Source organism: Typopeltis vanoorti, chromosome 14 (assembly GCF_054136105.1).
Source record: "Typopeltis vanoorti isolate ZY-2024b chromosome 14, IOZ_Tvanoo_1.0, whole genome shotgun sequence".
NCBI lineage: Eukaryota > Metazoa > Arthropoda > Arachnida > Uropygi > Thelyphonidae > Typopeltis > Typopeltis vanoorti.
In genome coordinates, this window is record NC_143562.1 from 101,867,614 (window position 1) to 101,888,313 (window position 20,700).

General features: G+C 36.7%; 1 protein-coding gene across 1 annotated transcript in view; it reads left to right on the forward strand.

The window, feature by feature from the left end:
• Nucleotides 1-20,700, forward strand: part of LOC150099805 (uncharacterized) — a 96,617-nt gene that overhangs the window by 64,155 nt on the left and 11,762 nt on the right. The window contains exon 3 of the mRNA XM_090403495.1: nt 8,067-8,321. Coding sequence (XP_090259621.1) covers nt 8,067-8,321 — 255 coding nt within the window. The remainder of the gene's footprint in view (nt 1-8,066; nt 8,322-20,700) is intronic.

Sequence of the window (20,700 nt, forward strand, 5' to 3'; positions counted from 1 at the left end):
CTGTTTGCGTGTTTTAAACATTTTGACTAACAACACCAGCTTCTGGATATTAGAAATTTTTGCACGTGGAGCTGGGGGAACACACTTCTTTTCGTCGGAAATTACTCTCCAGATGATTCATCTTCCGTATACAACTCTTACAAGGAAGAGGTCACTTACTACTATCTACCCGTTGCGTGTACGAAATGCTACACGAACTATTTCCTTCCTGCCGAAAGAGACGGAAGAGAGGACATATATTTAGTTGGGGAGAAAATGTCACTGTATTAACCTCGTTACATTTTCTAGGATAGCTTGAAATTATGATTTATCATTTCTATATACTACGCTCTACTTCCTACATTTATCTTCCATAAATATTACCAATAAATAGGACATACGAGAAAAAACAAAACTGGTTATTTTCAGATGTAAATAATCACTTACATGGCCAAATTCCATGAATATAAAAGAAATCAACCAATCGGTTCACTGTTGCTGCGCGATTCAGGTTATCATTCAAACTAATCAGGAGTCACCTTCTAACATTCAATGCAAAACTGCAAGTGCAGTTCATAAGACTGCAAGCTTACGTTTTTATGTAAAATCAGACATCTAGCTTTATGACGGTAAATTTTATGACATGAGCTATATTCAATGGCTTAATTTAGAAAAATACCATTTTGGCAGTGAATTATCAAGACTTGAAACCTAGCCTTGATGTTTCATCAACCGCGCTCTGCGCGTAGTTATGTTCATTCGAGCATCCCCGTGAGATGTGCTGACTTAGAATGAATTTCTTTTATTATGATGCTCGGTGTTTGTATTTCGAATCCCAAAGTTCTCAAATGCTTCAATCTCACCTGTGAGAGGTTGTGAACCGATCTCACTCTAGCACTCTATTGGTTTAAGATTTAGACAATTCGAAACCCTTAATCTAAATATATCTTTTAGAAGACAATCCTCCAATAAACAGGTAATCTCACACCGAATCGGAAAAATCATCTAAACACCTATCAGTATGTGTCCTGCAATGGACACTATAGTTTTTTTGTTTGTTTGCATTTCATTTGTGTACTTAGAATATGTTGGCGGTTTGATAGACTAAGTGGCGATAATTTAATATTTAATCCTCTCTCTCTCTCTCCCCTGTCTACTCTGATAATAATATTATAACTGAACCAGTTACAATGAAACTAGCCTTATAAACATTAATAGAAAGGGGGATGCTAAATCCCTTTATGTTTTAAATAGCCGGGTACGAAACTCGGATCGAAATCCATAGAGTTTCATGCCGAAAAAACTATCGGCAGGCCCAAGTGTAAATGATCACTTGAGTAGTACAACACCAGGGCAACTCCATGCAAAGGTGGAGCAAGTTCGCTCACTAACTTTAATATGCTCTCATAATGTAAAAGCCAGCTCCTAAGAGATGTATATATATTGTTTTACATTATGAGAAGAGGTCACTACCCAGACCGGTTTCAACCTTTTTTGAGGTCTCATCAGTGAGTAGGTAGACCTGGAATATCAAGGTTTTAAGTGAACAAGAACTTACATACCTCTACTATCGAATTGCCGAAGTGGTGTACTCCTATATTTAATATTAATTACTAATTTAATAAGCCGAAAGGCTATTTTACCGGCGAATATGTTAATAGAAAGAGGGATGTTAAATCCCTTTATGTTTTACATAATGGGATTTAACATTCCCCTTTCTATTAACATATTCGATAAAAACATAAAGGGATTTAATATCCCCCTTTCTATTAACATATTCGCCGTAAAATAGTCTTTCGGCTTATTAAATTAGCCTTATAAACATTACAAAAGTACTGTTTATATAGCTAATTTCTCCAAAGAGCTTAGAGAATGTACAGCAGAGCCGCATTACAAGGGGTAATTTACTTTTTTTTTTTTTTTTTCACTGATCAGTAAATTAAAATGTTTTAACCGAAATACAGATGATCCTAATATATATCAAGGTCCTTATCCAAAAAAGTAAGGATTTTTTTTATGTGTGATTTTAACAATTTCACGGAATATTTTAACAATTTCAATAATAATAATAAAATTTATTTTATTGCTACTTATTAGTCTTTTGTAGTTGTGATTCTCTGAAGAAATGAAATATGATATCTTTGAATCTCTCTCTCTCTCTCTTTGCTTTAGTAACATTGGTCTGTCACATTTAAATTTAGGGGCTGTCAGACGCGTGAACTACTTTTGTCATACACGCGACTGTAACTTATAATCATTTACGTTTTAAACAACCACACAGCATTGATAGCAGGATAAATACTTACTGCACACTTTCGTTATTTTTCGTATGAAATAGGGCGGAAGAACAAAATAAAAAGGTCTGAAATTTTGTTTTTAGAAAGAGAAACGAAATTATGGCCTCATAATCTGTGACAAATAATGGAATTACAATAAAGAGCCAAGAGGATATTTTTTTCGGCGACGAAACCTTGGTATTATCCAGGTCTACCTACTCACTGATGAGATCTCAATAAAGATCGAAACCGGTCTGGGTAGTGAGCTTACCTCATAATGTAAAACAGTAATACATCTCCTAGGAGCTGCGTTTTACATTATGAGAAAATATTAAGGACAGTGATCGAAACTTGCTCCACCTTTGCTCCGAGTTGTCCTAGTGTTGTACTACCAAGTATTGACTTACGCTTGGACTCGCCAGAAGTTCTTCGGCATGAAATTCTTAGATTTCGATCTTCTTATTCGGCTTTGAAATAATGAGGGATTTATTATCCCCTTAACTTAAATAATGGAATTTTTTATTGACTTGAGATAGAAAGATTCTTAAAATAAATGCAGTTAATGAACAGAAGAATTGGAGCTTATTGTAGATACTTCGAAAGCAACCTTAAAAGTAGTTCTGTTATATAAAAATATTACAAAGACTTCCATATCCCTTGCACATGTCATTAGTATGGGGAGACTTGAAAATGTCCGAATTGATGAGAGCAATGATGTACGAGACTGCTGGAATATGTGTGGCGATTTAAAAGTAATTTCAGTACTGTTATGTTAACAAGATACTGGTAGTGGCAGAAAATCTCACCCGTCATCACATGAGACCGGATAGCTCATAGTTTGAAAAATCCTCGTATAAGGATTCCTTTCATCCTAAACGAGATTCGAAACCAAACGAAGGACAAATGGTGTGTAGTTAGTTCTCGCGACTGCGCGGGTACACAAGGATTTATAAAACGCTGCTACTTTCCTACTTGTGAAACGGCAGGGCGAAAAGTTATGAGCAAAAAATATTGCATTCCGAAGTTTTACCAGGAAAAGATATCAAACACTAATTCATCACTGATACCAAGAAAAAATATTTCCGACATTGCATATTAAGCTTAGTCTCACGAGAAAGTTTGTTAAAGCATCGGACAAAAATGGAAACCTGCCTTCCAGTACTTAACTGCAATATTTCCAAACATTTCAGAAACCGAACTTAAGGAAATTTGATTTCAGAAATGTTTGGAATATTTTATTGCGATGAATGCTGCGAGAACGATGCGCAATTCAATTTGGAAATTACGATAATGGAGGAATCTTAGTATGTTGGAAGAATACTTTGAGAAAGCGCTCAGGAGAGGAAATTAAATATATTTTTATTACTCCAGTCCACAAAAGGTTATAAACCCATAGTACGTTTGTATCGCGAGTGGAATAAGGATTAAGGATTTTTTCCATTTTTATTCTTTCTTTTTTTTGTATTTTTATTTACTATTTACACAATCCTGAAATCCAGACCAAACAAAGAACCTTTTCAAGCCACTTCAAGCCTCCTCCTCCAGCAAGCCGGACGGTGGTCTCAAACCAGAATAGGCGATGGAATTCATCTCGTAAGCCCTTTTAAATTTCTGCTAACCTTATTCTTTATATTATTAATATAATGAAACATGCAAGTGCTTAAATTTATATTCATTTCCTAAAATACTTTTTTCTAATTGACGATTATATATTTTTTGTCATCAAAAAATACTTACTCCACCTTGTGTTTTAGCAAACCCTACCATGGCGGAAAAAAAACAGAAGTGCTATTCTGAAATTCTACCCTTAAAATACACAAACCCTTGTTTTGATTCCAGATTATTCTTATTAACTGCTTTTATCAGAATTAACTTGAAGTTCAAGCATCTCTTATTATTGAATAGAAGCAAGCAAACATGAATGCTTCCAAGGCCCAGTTTGAATAGGAAAGGACTTGAATACATAAAAAATTCTTGAGAGTTCCAGTATAAAAACCACATAATTCTAAGACCAGTTTTTATTAGTTCAGCACTTCTCTACTATTTTCTTATATATATATATATATATATATATATATATATATATATATATATATATATATATATAGATATATTTCGTACACTTCTTAGAGTTTGTTAGATATCAATTAAAAGAGACGAGACATTTACTGTTATCAAAGCTGGAATTAGAATCAGCGGTAGAAAACTGGTTTAATAATGAATTCTTGGTGATATATGTGCAAATAGACCTTTTATGGTGCATATAATACGCACCATATAATATCTGTGTGCATGAAATTCTTCATAAATGCCTTGGCTTTTATTACTCTGAGTAGGTATGCGTTAGCATTTCTGAAGTTTTCTTGAATTTTCTGAAGAAGTAGTTATAGCCCATGTATGGAATTTCTGGATGACCGTCGTTGGGTGTATGATAGGCTAATCCGGATATTTAGTTTTCTATTCTTTTCTACATCTTAAACACGTTCTGACATGTGAATCTTTCTTCGGATCGTCCTGTTTGTCTTACCAAACATACGCTGTATGAATAGTGGGTTTGTAAATCCCTAGTTTTTACAAATCCGCTGTTCGGCGGAAGAATGGTTTGGAGAAGGGGGGCGGGGGGGTTAAAATTCTTGAGATCTTCTATAGTAGGATGAATCTAAATTTATGCCATGCTGTTTATTTAAGAAATTTTATCCGTTACATGTTGGATATTATGAAAGGATTACAGTCCTTTATATTCTTATTTTCCACTATCTGTGGAGGGAGGGGGGGGAAGGCTGATCGTCTTGTATTTACATGTAATTTGAGATAGGATATGGCTGAGGTATTTAAGTTCTAGACTGCTCTTGTCTATATTGCTAGAGAGAAGCTGTTTACTCTTTGTACTTTAATTATTCCTATTTTCTACGAAAGGTGATGGTGGATAAATGAGACATAGGACATCTTCCAATGTGGATAAGCTTTCTGTATACCAAATAACGGAATTTATTCTCTTCGTAGACTTCAACAAGGAAACCTCCCGAAGGTGAAGGATGACCATATAAAATCACTACGCCACAAAAACTACCATCAGGAACTCAAAATTTCTACATTTTGTAGATTTGATCGCGTTATTCGTCATCTGGCCAGATTCATCAGAAGAGTAAAAAGAATTTACATACTACCTGAATAGCCAACACTCATTTCACTTAAAAGTTAAACAACGGACCACTGCCATTTCCGGACATACCACTAGAGGTCTCGAAAAATAAACAGTTATTTGGCGTACAGAGAGCCTATCTACAATGGAAGATATATATCCACTCTCCAACTAACAGGCTGTGGGTTCGAGGTTAGCGAAGGTCTTTAGAGCTGGAGATGAATTTCGTTCGCCTGGTATGAGACCATCATCCTGCTTATTGGAGTCTTGCAATGGTTTAAAAACATAGGCGAGATTCACATAATTATATAAACGAAGTCGAACAATGGTAGGAGAAATGAGTTGTGTACTAATCTGTTACGTAGGTTTGTATCCTAAAATGGCCACTAGGTTTCAGAACTAATTATAGTTTGCATGAGAAGTATTAATTACCTTAGCAATAAAGTAATCACAATAAATATTAGTGAATGGTATCGAAGATAAGACGATAAGATACGTAATATGTATGAATTAATAACAAATTGGCTTTCCAGGTTTCAGAACTAAGTATAATTTGCATGAGAAGTATTAATTACCTTAACAATAAAGTAATTACAATAAATATTAGTGAATGGTATCGAAGATAAGGCGTGTAAGATACGTAATATGTATAAATTAACAAAATTCGCTTTCCACTGCACAGTGCTGCGATGCCTTCATTACTTTCAAATGTCCTTGGTTTGAGCGAAAGCTATGCTACAAATAAAAATAAACAAACTGTGCTGTGAAAGTTATGCTACAAAAATATTATACAAAAAACTATCAATATAAAATTTATGTTCAATTCTATTCGAATAAATCTTCATATAAGTCTACAACCAATTTTTATCGATAATTAAACGACGTATGCCGCTTATTTAAAACATTTCCTTCAACTATCTAAATGTGCGTAACTAAAAGTATCGATCGTTGCGAGTATCCAAATGCACGTAACTAACAAAACAGTTTTCAAATCTATATTTTCTTAGTCACGGAATTTCTGACTATGAATGTCAATTTAAATAAACCAATATCTAACTCATCATTTATATTACTAAATTCTTAGGAAAAACGCAAAAAATATTTGTTATCGTTACTGTGAACTAAACGATTTGACCATTTTCGGTCCCCTTTGTTTAATAAGGTCGTTGCCACATAAGCCTATCTGTTCAAAATTCAAAGTAAATGATGGGATTTCCGTTAAATGTAAACGGTTGGCCCTAGCAACACGTAGTAGATCGGTACTCGATCGCGACAGTATCACAGAGAATAACAATGAAAAATCCCATGAGTGAGCTTGCCAATGTGACTGTCAATTGTCTAACACCAAGTATATGGTAGTTCAGGACGTTGACCTCCAGTAAGCACGCGACAGTCAATGAGAATCAAAATCGTGCACAGCAGTATGGAGCACTTCTATTGAAAAACTATTTTCTAGTTAATTAGAAGTATATCTTATAGTAAATCATAAATACAAACATAAGGCGATGCTACTGTTGCTTTAGTGGGTTAAGCGTTCCTTCCCCCAATTATAACCTCCTTTCTAGACACAAAAGGCGTGTCTCTCTCTCTCTCTCTCTCTTGTAATATTCATATTGAATCTAGTTTCTTACGAATACTATCTATTTTCTAGGTAAGCATGAAAAATATGACATCTAAACTTTCGTTGCTCTACTTTGATTGAAAAAGCTGCATTTTTTTTCAAATGCTAGATAAATATAAAGTACGAATAGATACTTAGTTAGAAAAAGTTATTGACAATATTGGTTTTTCACTCGTAACTTTTGAAGTACAAAAAAGAAAAATACAAATGACGAAAAAGATTTAAATGGTGTGGTTTTAAAGTGGTTTGGTGTAACTAAAGAGGAAATTAAAATCCCTCTTGATATATGAGACCAATTTTGCTACTTTTCGTAAAGTAATCTGATTATACACTTGGCGTTCTATATATCTTACGCGTCAATATATCTTTAAGCTGTGTTTACTTTTCCTATACCACAAAACTGCCAGACATTTTTTATTAACAGTTAAAAAGCCCATTATTTTACTATGCACAGTATTACTCGCATCACATTTGCACTCAAGTACTACTGACATCCTTATATGATGAAAACCGCAGTATCATAGAAGATCGAAGGCAATATTTTTGTCCAATAGACTATATCATCCATCGAATTGCTGATAAAATGCAATGTATAATTGTCAATATCAACACGGATACTAAAATTGCAGCAAACCTAATTGCCACATCTGTCGGTCTCAAACCTAAATGACGTCATCGTTTTCTTCGATAACAAACGCTTTAAGATTTTTAACTCTTTGCACCATAAGGGCATTATATATAAAGCAATAATTATATTATTTCAACAACTCTTCATGTTATACAACCTAATTAAGTATTAATTATATTTCTTCACTTCGCATTTTGTAGTTTGTTTTCCGACCAACTTGAAGAAATATTATTACGCAGCTGATTATGATTTTTTTATTATATAATTCAATATGCAATGCTGCTATTCCTTTTCAGGAAAAGATAGTAAGAAGATAGCATCTTGATAGTGATAATGAAAATAAGTAATAAATTAAACATGCATGCGATGGAGATAGATTAATTTTTCATTAATACTTTAAAATAATTTTCTTTCCAACAGACTAAAACCAGCAACGCACAATCCACTGTCAACGATGCACCTCCTCCAGAAAAGGCAGAGGAAAACTTAACAATAAAAGACGCCAATGATCCTGCTTGGCAAATCGTAGAAGCACAGCTAGTTCCGTGCCCTTCTTGCGGTCGAACGTTCTTTCCGGAGCGTCTACCAGTGCATCAGAGGATTTGCAAGGTGGTGAAAACAGTAATCATCAATAATACCCACACTCCCCCTCCTAGCAATGTAGTAAACAACGCAGTAAGTTGTCCATCAATATTATTATTATTTCACATTGCAATTCTCTACGAATAGCGAAGCTAAATATATCACCATTACCTTCGCACTGACACAGGTTCTTTCATGCATGTACATTTTGTTGTAGTAAAGAAATATAATATTTCTTTAATCTGGTAAACGTCGAACGATGGTTCATAGTACATCCTGCTTTGGTTTTGAAACAATATCTTTTATATAAATCTGACCCAAGAAATGATGTAAACTTATATTATATTATAACAGTATTAGCGTTATGGGTGGATACGGTTGGATAAATCCGGAACTAAAATAAATTACACATGGAACGTTTTCAAACCACTATTTCAGATATTAGTCTGAAAGAGCTGCACATATTTTTGTGGGGGGGGGGGGGTAAATAAAGGCAGCTATGAGAATTCCTTTACGACTTGTTTACGGCTTTTTCAAGTCAAAACAAGTACAAGCGCTTCTATTAATTTAATATTGGCAAGGTAGAGCCGAGAAGAGTTATTTGTAACCCTTTATGTAAAACAAAAATCAAAGTCAGCTGAAATTCATTTATTCACGTTGCATGATGTGGTAACCGTAGTAAATGTCTCAATATTTCTATATTTTATTTACATTTTCTATGAACAATATACACTATGTACTTTATCTGTTAAGTCAGACTCCTAGAGGAATCATCTGTCTAGATCAGATTACTCTGACGATAGTTTGGGCTACTGGGGAAATAATATGAATCATTATTTCTTGGCATGTTCGTCTCCCTACTGGTAGGAGTGAAGCATGCATAATATTTGGGAAACCTAACTAATCCTTAACTTCTGATCGAATAGAGTAAGCACCATTACGTCACTCCAGTAGAGAAATGCGATGTACGAGTACATCACATTAGTTTAGCATGGAGAAACGAATGGACTGCTTAAAAGGCAGTATGGAATTTGAAGAAAAAAAAATTATTAACACTCTTCTTGTTTTTCTAATTTTCAGACCAAGCCTATGAAAAATTTCAGTCATGTTCGTCACCAGAACAACAAGAATCATATTATGAAAGTGACGTATTTTCGCCTACAACCCCCCCCCCCAAAAAAAAATAAGTTTACACGAATGTTAAATTATCCTTTGAGGTACACTTAATGTTGCTGTTAAAAAAAATCGCCACCTGAATTTTAAAAACGTTTGCTGATTTTTGTGCGTTATGTGCATTAGTACAACTACCATACATCGAAATGACCTAATGATGAGAAAATAAACTTAACGAAGCATGAAAGCACTCAAAGCATAGAGGCATTTAAAGCTCTCAAAGAAATCACTGAAAGCTTATTGAAGGATGATGGAGAATCACGCCAACGGTCGATTCGCGTTCCTCCTATATAAATGGCTGAACTTCTTCCCTCTCTCACACACACACTTATGTTGAAAACTTTTGAGAAGCCAAAAAAAAAAAAAAAAATGGTGATAAACAATAACTTTTTTGAGTCAGACAGAGAAAAGTGTATGATCTAAGAAACCAGAATTTTTACCAAGTACAAGCAAAAACAGGCCGACTGCAATATTTTATGATTTAAATCATACCTAGTTGCATCTAAAATTCGTTATGACGTACTTTTTTCTAATAAAAATAGTTATATTAATATTTCTAATTAATGTTTTAATTAAAAATTGGACAAATGCACTATACTACAAAATGTACACATTTTCTCGAATGCTGCGTACCGTGCCAAACGATGTGCCATACCTATTTACCTGCGTAATGCAGTAGGTATCGATGATGCGTTTCCTTTGAAAAGAACTAGGTTCGAATTCCATCTAAGAACCTTTACAGCGGCCTTGTAACTGAAGGTGAGTTAGCCGGTCTCCCGGAAACAGTTATGCCGGGCAGAACAAGCCTTTTACAGACACCACACACAGACCTCATTGCCTTAATTGCTTCAGCCGTAATTACTTTAAGTATTTCCTCCCCCCCCCCCTTTTTTTTTTACCTACTGGGATATCTATGTCAAAGCTATCTTTTGAAATTTCTATTCTGTCCATTAGTAGTACCGTATTTCCCCGAAAATAAGACCTAACCGGAAAATAAGTCCTAGCATGATTTTTCAGGATGTTAGTAATATAAGCCCTACCCCAAAATTAAGCCCCAGTTAAGATCGTCAGCCAGACGGACGCACTTAGTACGTCCGTTGCAACACACGATGAACGTATTGAATTATAAAATATTCATTTATAATATAAAAAATATAAATATAAAAATTCATTTATATTTATATAATTAAATATAAATGAATAATATTATTGACATTAATACTTAAAATAAATGATAATATAAATATAATTAAGTATTTGTAAATACCCAAGCGGGCGCCTTTGGACGAGAGGTAAACGCCTATGTAAACAGATGAACTCGAGACTTATTGCCAAATGACCAATTGGAGTACAGACACAACTCACGAATAACGTGCGCACTTGATAACGAACGGACGTGGTTGTGTCTAACATGAATCTTGATAATTCAATACGTCGTGTGTTGTAACGGACGTACTTAATGCACTTGTGAAATAAAGAAACGTTTTCTGAATTTTGGTACCTGCAATTTTTCGTCGCTTTTGTGTAGACCAGAATTTCCCAATGTTTTTTGGAACATGCCCCACCTTAACGCCTCAAAGATTTTGATGTCCCACCTCGCCGACAATGGTGAGTGTTTTGAGTATATCAGTGATGAGGTGACGAATGCAAATCATTTTTTAATTGCCCCCCAAAATATTCAAATTTCCCCACATTGAGAAACACTGGTGTAGACCAACATTCTTAACTGTCATCATTTGTGTTGCCACTCCTGTCTCGTAAGTCTTCAATTAACACTTGATTTAACAGTAAATTTAAAGGGAATAATATTTTGACCCCAAGACAAGATGAGTGCAAAACGAAAGACCTATTCCGTCGAGTACAAGAAAGGAATCGCGGAGGACTCCCGGGGCAAGAATCTTACGGCTTTCTGCAAAGAGAAGAAGTTGGATCTCCGAATGGTCCGAAAATGCCGAGCAGAGTACGATAACCTCAGTCAATAGGTGGACGAGGAAAATGCTAAGAAGCGCAAGTGTGGATCACGTCGGCAACCATTATTTCCTGAGCTGGAAGACATCATCTGTGAATGGATTGCTGACAGGAGAACAAAGGCTTTGGTTGTGTGCAGGGCTGATATCCAAGCATTCATTTGCCCTTGCATTGGCACCACAGTTAGAAATATCCCCAGAAGAATTCAAAGCATGACAACACTGGCTGGATGGCTTCCTTCAGCGATATGAACTGTCTTAGAACTGTCAATTAGAAGATTGGAAGATATTAAAGTTATTAAACGTGCAGTTGCATTCAAGTCCTTTGTTGATGGTATCGACTTTTCTAAATACCAACTCTCCAACATGATTGCAATGGATGAAACTGCGGTTTTTATGGGCCAAGGATCTCAAACGACAATTAATCAGAGGGGTGCCTCGTCAATCTACATTCCCTCCACTAGTTACGAAAGTGCACGTGTTACCTGTATTTTGGCAACTCGTCTGGATGGAAAGAAAGCTCCACCTCTAATCATAACTAAGGGCAGAAAGATAAGATTGAACGTGTTTGAGGCATGTATGTTCTTGAAGCCGAAAACGCCTGGTGCACACAAGCAGTTATAAGGAAGTGGGTCGATTTAATGTTGCCACTTGTTTTGCAAGGTGGTCAAAGAGGTCTACTAGTCTGGGATTCAGCCAGTACTCACCGCGCTAAAGACATGAAGAACTTCCTTGCAGAGAGAATAATAGATCAAATAATGATTCCCGCAGGAATTACTGCCTATCTCCAGACTCTTGATATTGCAATAAACAAGTCATTCAAGGACCATTTGCACATGGAAATCAATGACTACGTTGAAAATAGAATGGAGAGAAATCAGTGTGAAAACTTCGTGAAGCCTAGCCTGCAAGAGGTCGTGCCTTGAGTGAAGAATTCATGGGATAAAATCACTGACAGCTGTGTTGCCAATGCACTACAAGCAGGCTACATGGACAAGAATTGTTCATTTAAGGAGAGCTCTATTGCTGGACATGAGCGATTGAGGCCAATGGTTCTACAGGAAATGGAGTCGCAAGAAATTCAGGCTGGAATTCGGGGTATGGAGAGTTATGACGATCTTCCAGAAGAAGATGACATGACTGTCTTTGAATAAATGTAGATTTTTGTACATGAATAAATGTAGATTGTTGTAGATGAAAAAATAAGACATCCCCTGAAAATAAGCCCTAATGCGTCTTTTGGAGCGAAAATTAATATAAGACCGGTCTTATTTTCGGGGAAATACGGTATATGTACAATGCATTTTTTTCTCTTTTTTTATTCATTGGTGATGCCTTTATCTCAGCCCTTTTTTATAACTCATCATTTATTATACGTTGGTGGCCAAAATAATTGTAATTTTTTTTACGCAAATGCTTTTTTCGAAAACTATTTAATTGGGCTTCTTGTTTCTTTCTGCATTTCCATGTTTTTGATCCATATAAGCAGATTTCACATTGCCAAGAGAAATCATTGTTTTGTTTTATGATATCTGGATGATTTCCATGTACAGGGTGTTTCAAAAAGAATGTCCCGATTTGAAAATTGTATATCTCTGCAACCACGAACCACAAATGAATGCGATTTGTACCATGTGAACGGCCTTGGCCCAGAGTTTAATATGTCGACCGCTAGATGCCACTACTAGCGCCCAAATAGCCACTACACTTAGTTAATTAGAAGATGGAGTCTAGTCAACAGAAGCCGTTTTGTGTTCTCGAATTTAGCAAGACTGAGTTCGTGATTACGGTGCAGCGTGCGTTTAGACGACGTTAAGGAAACGATCCACCACTGGACAAAAACATTAGTCGTTGGTATCGACAATTTCAAGAAACAGAATGTTTATGTAAGGGAAAGAGTCCTGGACGACCACGCACCTCAGAGGGGAATGTGCAACGAATTCAAGAGGCTTTTCAGCGAAACCCGCGCAAGTCCACTCGTCATGCTAGCCGAGAACTTACCATCCCTCATGTAACTGTTTGGCTGTGTTACGACAGCGTTTGCTTATGAAGCCATACAGATTGTAACTGGTACAAGCTCTTCTTGTAGGTGACAAAAAAAAAAAAAAAAACAGATTTTCGTGCTAATCTGTTAGAGGACTTGGAGGACGACACCTCCCTACAAAGGTTGAGTTTTAGTGATGAAGCAACCTTTCATCTAAGCGGTAAAGTTTCGCGCCACGATGTTCGCATATGGGGACTTGAGAATCCACATGAAATTGTTCAACATGAACGTGATTCACCAAAACTTAATGTTTTTTGCGCGGTTTCAGTTAGAAAGGTTTATGGCCCTTTCTTTTTTGAGGAAAACGCTGTTACGGGAAACTTGAAATGCCTGCAGGACTGGCTACTTCCACAACTGAATGAAGAATCTGAAGATTACATTTTTCAGCAAGACGGAGCACCGTCACATTGGAACCTCCAAGTTCGTCGGTTTCTAAACGAAACCTTGCCTCAGCGTTGGATTGGACGCACGGGACCTCACGACTTGGCACTACACTCTTGGCCTCCAAGATCTCCAGACATCACACCTTATGACTTCTTTTTATGGGGATACGTAAAAGACTGTGTTCATGTTCCTCCATTACCCGCTGACTTGGATGAGCTCAGAACCAGAATCACGGCTGCAGTAAATTCTGTGACAGAAGACACTCTCAGAAGCGTTTGGGATGAATTCAGCTATCGGCTTGATGTTGTCCGTGCAGCAGGTGGGGGGCACATTGAGCATTTGTAATTGTGGTGAGTGAAACTTTAGGCCTTACTTCATACTTGGTAATTTAGTTTGTAACTGTACCACATTTTCATTATTAAATATAATTATTTGAAATCGGGTCATTCTCTTTGAAAACACCCTGTATTATTCACTCTTCTAAAAGAAGTGTTTGCTTTCAACAATCTTTGTATTATATATCCTTGTCAGTATGTAAAATTCTCCTGTAATTTAATAAACTTCTTTCTAGTATTTGTTCAAGTTTAAGAACTAGTTTTATTCATATTTATATCCAATTTTTTCGGCTATCTTACACAATGCTTCAATTTGCTTATATGTCAGCGTGTTTTGGTTAAATTAAAACTGTTACCAGTAAAATCTACATCTTCCAGCAGCTGTGATGCGAGATTCTATTTAATTCCTCTCTTTATACCTGTAACCTTTTTAATAATCCAATCAATGACTATTAAAAAGTAATTCAGATATTACGAAACTCTGTCCCACATTAATCCTTCTCTCAAGCCATTCTAATGTGCAATAATAACACGACTTTTACTTTATACAATTTATTTCATTATTCTCACCTATTTACCATGACGTGTCATAGCAAAGTATAATGGATACGGTGCACCTTGAGCTGCATCATTATCAGCGTATTCGAGATCAATTGTAGTCGACGTCATTAAAATATGGTGACATGTACTGTTTTATTCTTCCAACCATAAACTCGGGACATTTACAGTGGTTAGAACCAGAACGCTAAATTTTCATATAAGGATTTCCGAGTTCTTGCTAAACAGCAGCTCAACGGGAACTGACAGTAGACTACTGAAAAATTGTGGTATGGTGAACAGGTTTGCTGCGCGAACGAGCGAGCGCTGCTCTAAACAACCAAATAATGGTTGTTTAGAGCAGCGGTCGCCAATCTTTTTGACCTCACAGACCACTAAACTCACAATTTTGAATCCCGCGGACCACTAATATGAATGTTTTTTTTTTAAAAAAAAAAAAAAGATACAAACATGTAATAAATAATGATAATAAAAGTTTCATTTTATTAATATGAAATGTACTTGTTTAATTATAACAAAATTATTAGTGTGATATATGTTGCTTCTCGTTTGAAATAAGTTTATGGATTCTTGGCTCCAATGATGTCACTGCAACACGGATAGCCGTTTCTATTTCAAGCCGACAGCGGTACTTGTTTTTAATTGCCGTAACAGATGAGAATTTCTTTTCACACAAATAGGTTGTTGCAAATGGAATCAAAATTTTGATGGCTTTTTCACTCAGCACTGGGTATTCACTTTTTACGGATAGCCAAAAATGATGTCTTGATGGGGACGAGTGGAATTTAGCTTTGAGGCTGTCGTCGGATGATAGATCGATTAGGCTTTCTTTTTCTTTCATGCTCAAATTGCTATCTTCAATTTTCGCCAAAAATGGACCAATTATCCACATATGCCATGTCTGTGGTCCTCTTCCTTTGGGTAATAAGTGTCAAAAGTTATTATAACGGTCAAAAGTGCTGTCGAACAATGGTTATTACCTGTCGGTTGACATCCTCTTCTTTAATATACTCATCAAGATTCGGAAACATTTGCAGATCTTCTTCAGCCTACTGCGTTTGCAACAGCAATATTTTCTTTTGAAATGCATCCATTTTACCTCGCAGTGTGAACACGTCCGTAAGCTGTCCTTGCAAGGACGTGTTTAGCTCGCTTAACAGTGAAAAAATATCTGCCAGGTATGCAAGCTTGGCTAGACAATCATCGTCGGACAAGAGATCTAGGAATTTCGATTTATTTTGTTGCTGGAAAAATAACTTTACTTCTTGGTGCAAGTTGAACAATCGGGTTAATATTTTGCCTCTCGACAGCCATCACACCTCAGCGTGAAGGAGATGAGAATATATTGAGAGTCCATTTCTTCACACAGTGCCTCAAATATTCGAGAATTGAGCGCTTTGTGTCGAATTTCATTTACAATTTTAATTACATCAGAGAGTACTTCGTGCAGTTCTGGGGACATTCTTTTCATCGCAAGTTGCTCACGATGTAAAATACAATGAGTAAACAAGATGCCTGGATGCCCAACATCTTTCACTTTTGTAATAACTCCTGAAAGATACCCGGTCATGCTTGCGGCACCATCAATGCATATCCCAACACATTTCTTCCATTCAATACCGTGTCTCAGTAAATAACCAGCAAGTGCATCGAAAATCTCAGATCCGGTTGTTCTACCCGGCAAGTTGAGCGAACAGAAAATTTCTTCCTTTAGCTCTCCTTGACACTCAAACCTCACAAAACAGAAGACCTGCCTTTTTAGTTATGTCTGTTGATTCGTCGAGTTGAATTGAATAAAACGTTGAATTTGTCACCATTTCTATCACTTGATTTTCAATATCTTCGGCCATGTCTTCGATAACGCGCTTCACGGTGTTAGCGGACATAGGAATTACTTTCAGTCTCTGAACAGCCCCCAAGACCTCTTCACAGGCTTGTAACAAGCAAGGCTTAGTTAATTCCTCTCCAATCGTATACGGTTTTTTACTTTTCGCGATTTGAAGTGCTATCAAATAAAAAGCCTTTACTAGGGACTTATCTTCGACAGTCATGTTTGCTAATGAACTTATTTGCTTTTGCATACTTTCTCGCATCCTTTGAAAATATTCAACTGGTTTCTTAGCTAAATCTGAGTGTTTTGACTGCAAGTGCTTGGCAAGTTTCGAAGTTTTCATGGCATCATTGCATAATCTCTCAGAACACACAACAAAAAGCGGCCATGGATCCAGCTCATTTCCAGGTTCTTGAATAAATCCAAACTTCAAGTAATCCACATCATATTTTCTTGAAACTTGGAACTTTTTCTTCTCTCCGCCTCCAGTTGTAATTTCCTTCCTGATGGTGCCTGGAAGGGGCTGTGGAGGCGCTGATTCATTGATCAACTCACGGTTACACGAAGTATTACCAAAGAAATGCAAAATGCTTGGTTGCTTTTTCTCACTCATTGTGGGTTTATTTTATTCGAATCTTAAACCAAACAAGAAATGACAGTTATCAAACTCAAGCTCTTCGATGCCATTAAATATCACACTGTGCAAAGTTAAAATAAAAACATCACTGGTCGCTTACCTAAGAAGAATGACGCGAGGAATAAACACCAGTATAGTGTTGACAGACGACAATTCGCTTCAACAAAATAAAACAATCAGACGAGGATCTGTATTCACAGGGGGTTTTAATGTTGTGACGGTACGCATGCACCACTGAAGCCTGGCGCATGCATACTAGTGTTCGCAAGCCGCGCCACCGGTGGCCCGACGACAAAAGCGACCCTAGACGAAAATTGTCAGCGATCCTGTGTTGGTGTCCAAATTTCTCCATGAACCACCAAAATTTTTCCGCGGACCACAGATTGGTGCCCTCTGGTATAGAGATAAGTTTCTACCGGTTTGGGAGAGGATCTCACATAGACGAAGAAAATCTTGCCACTGATTACATGATGCGTGTTATTACTGCTCTAGAAATGACTATTCTTTTTTTATAAATAACAATACTGGCGTAGTGAGCGAAAATAAACACAGGACATGACGCTGAGATTTCAGATAATTCTATATTGTCCACTCTGAACTAGGATCCAGTGAAGTACGGCTGATGGGGGAAAAAAAAAACAACTCAAGTTTCCTGGTGGTAAAACCCTACCAAAGCCATTTGAGACTAGCCAACTCATTTTCGGATGAAAAGTACTCTTACATTCTCCGCATCCTTAACTATTCTTACCCGGACATGATTTAAAGCAATGGAAGTGAAAGGTTACGACTTTTACTTCCTCTAAATGATCAAGTTTGGTCATCTTTCCGGCACGCCGGCAGGATAAGAGCCTGTGTAGCTCAGTGGATGTGGCGTTTGCACACCACCGCGCTAGGCCGTACGAAGGAAGTCTTGGTTTCGAGTCTAGTCGGCGACTAGAGGAAATTTTTCTAAGCCTTTTTTCGACCGGTTCCCGAGTTAGTCGATCTCTGGCACGGGCAAGCAGGTTTTTCGTCCTGTAAACTCAAGAAAATCGACCGTAGAACCCACATTATTTCAGACATTAAATACGAGGTTAGAGACCACGAGATGGCGGCACATTTTTGAGCCGTCTCTCTTCACTGCGTACCGCTTAATTAGTGATAGCCTTGGGCCATCTGTCTCTGATTGGGTACCAGTGGAGATTGAACTGCCCACTCAGTCTCCAAAAGTTAGATAGGGCTAAATGGCCTCGCCTACTCCCGTATATACGGGAATAAAAAGGCGTTAGCTGATTTTTTTTTTTTTTTTTTTTTTGAAGTGAAAGGTTTAATATCCGAACTCTGTAGGGTGCATGCATTTCTCATCCGTCTACAGAAGCACTTTTGGAAAGCATTAGAACACCGATTGAGAGCAAAAACAACAGATACTTGACAGGAACTGAATGCCATTTTCCAGTTAGAATAGGCTAAAATACCTGAGTTCATTCATGAACATTTTGTAGAAAGTTGACACAAAAGAGTGCTATCTGTAATTTCTACGAAAGGAAAGCAAACGATGTATTGACATTTCTTTTTGTGGAAATAAAAGGCTAGTGGATGATCCAGAAATCCACATAATTTGCAAAATAGTGTGGTCATAGCAAAGTATAGTTTACTTATGGCCTGGCAATTTGACTTTATACTGACATTGCAATGAGGCTTCAGACAGTACCTTTTCCGTAGTTAGTTACTTACTCACATGTGACGTCGTATGGTAACTCCCGTACCTCATTGGGTTTTGGGTGTGAGGCCTTCTGCAAGAAGGGGTTGGGTCGCAATGTTCTTTGCACAAAGAGTTAGGCCAATCACAACCATCCATGCCCCTGTCAGGATTCGAACCGCAGTCTCTTGACTGGAGAGCGGATACGCTGACCACTCGGTCAACCAGCTCGGTCCTTTTCTGTAGTCTATATTCAATTCAAGGAAATCTTCAAGTAGTGGTTAAAATACGTTGCAGTACATGTGTGTTTTCCAGGTTTACCAGAAACAGTTCGATCTTTCTTGCTAGATTCTGTGAACAAAACTACAATATCCTCCACAGAACCTGTATATGATATTTATGAACTAGCATTATTAATATTTTAATAAGTATCGTTATTATTAATTGTTATTTGTACTTATTTATATAGTAATAATTGTTATTTGTACTTATTTATCTTTGTCAGCCTAGTATGTCGAGTGATTAGCGTATCTGTTTTCCAACCAACAGTTGGAATCTCGCGGTGGGCCTGGATGTTTGTAACTGTTTATAGGTTGGAGATGAACTTCATCACTCAGTGTGAGACCACCGCCCGGCTTATTGGAGTAGCTTGAAAAAGTTCCATGTTTGGTCTCCTACAGCAGGGTTTTCGGATTATATAAGAAAAAGAAATAAAAATATATATTCCATTAATATATATATATATATATATATATATATACACACAGTATATATAAAATCAGCTAACGCCTTTTATTTCCTTACAAGGAATGGGCGAAGCCTTTTAATACTATTTAATATTTAATACTATTTGAGCCGTTTCGACTTAGGAGTCGTCTGCAGAAATGTGAAGAGGACTTTGGGCAAAACAAATGAAAAAGGTGAAGTCACTTTTATGGTTGCATAGAACTTTTTTAGTCATTGCTCATTGGCGGAAATCTCGGATTAATTTGAACAAGGTGGAGCGATAGACGTTTATGGAATTGCTGTCGCATCTTATAGCTATGGTTTCTGAAATTCTTAACATGGTTTCGTTATTTTGAAGGTCCAGTATGGTAGATTTTTCGAATTGAGGAATGTGGTTCTGTTTGAACGCGTGGTTCGCATTCCTTAGCACGCCCACAGTACCAAAGTACTATAGGTTTACCAGCCTTAGTAGGTGGGTGCTACATCAAAATGCAATTTCGACATTTTTATTTTAATACTTCATAAACTGAAACTAAAAATATTCAAAAAAATATAAACTCTAAACGGAACATACTGTATTTTGTTAACGATATCCTTCAACAGCTAGGATCGATAGTTTATAAGTTTCGACATGTAGTGCTACAAGTATCACAGATTCCTGTCTGCCTCAGCATTTTGGAATAGTGATATCAAGTTGTACCTTAAAACTGCACTGATAAAAGACAAATGTGGGTCTTTGAAGAACTCGTATTTTAAGTAGTGCAATACCAAGATCATTATAAGTATTATAAACGCTTAGTAATAGCAATGGGAGAAACTGCATTTATAGTAAAACGCTTTAATGTTTCATTGAGGTTCACAGGTTCTCGAATGAAATATGGTATGCTCATTCCTACAAGAGACTTTAGTCCGGATTATATATAAGCCATTGATTATAATAAGTCTATGATCTCGATCGACGAATTTCTATTATTCTGCGATTCCAGACTTAGTCCCCGAATGCGAAATATCTCTTAATATTCAGTCTCGATTTAACAGAAATTATATGACGTGAGGCGAATCTGATTAATTTTTAGCGTCCGCGCAGGAAATGAGTCAGAGATGAACCGGCTGTATAAGGGAAAAGAAAAACCTATCTC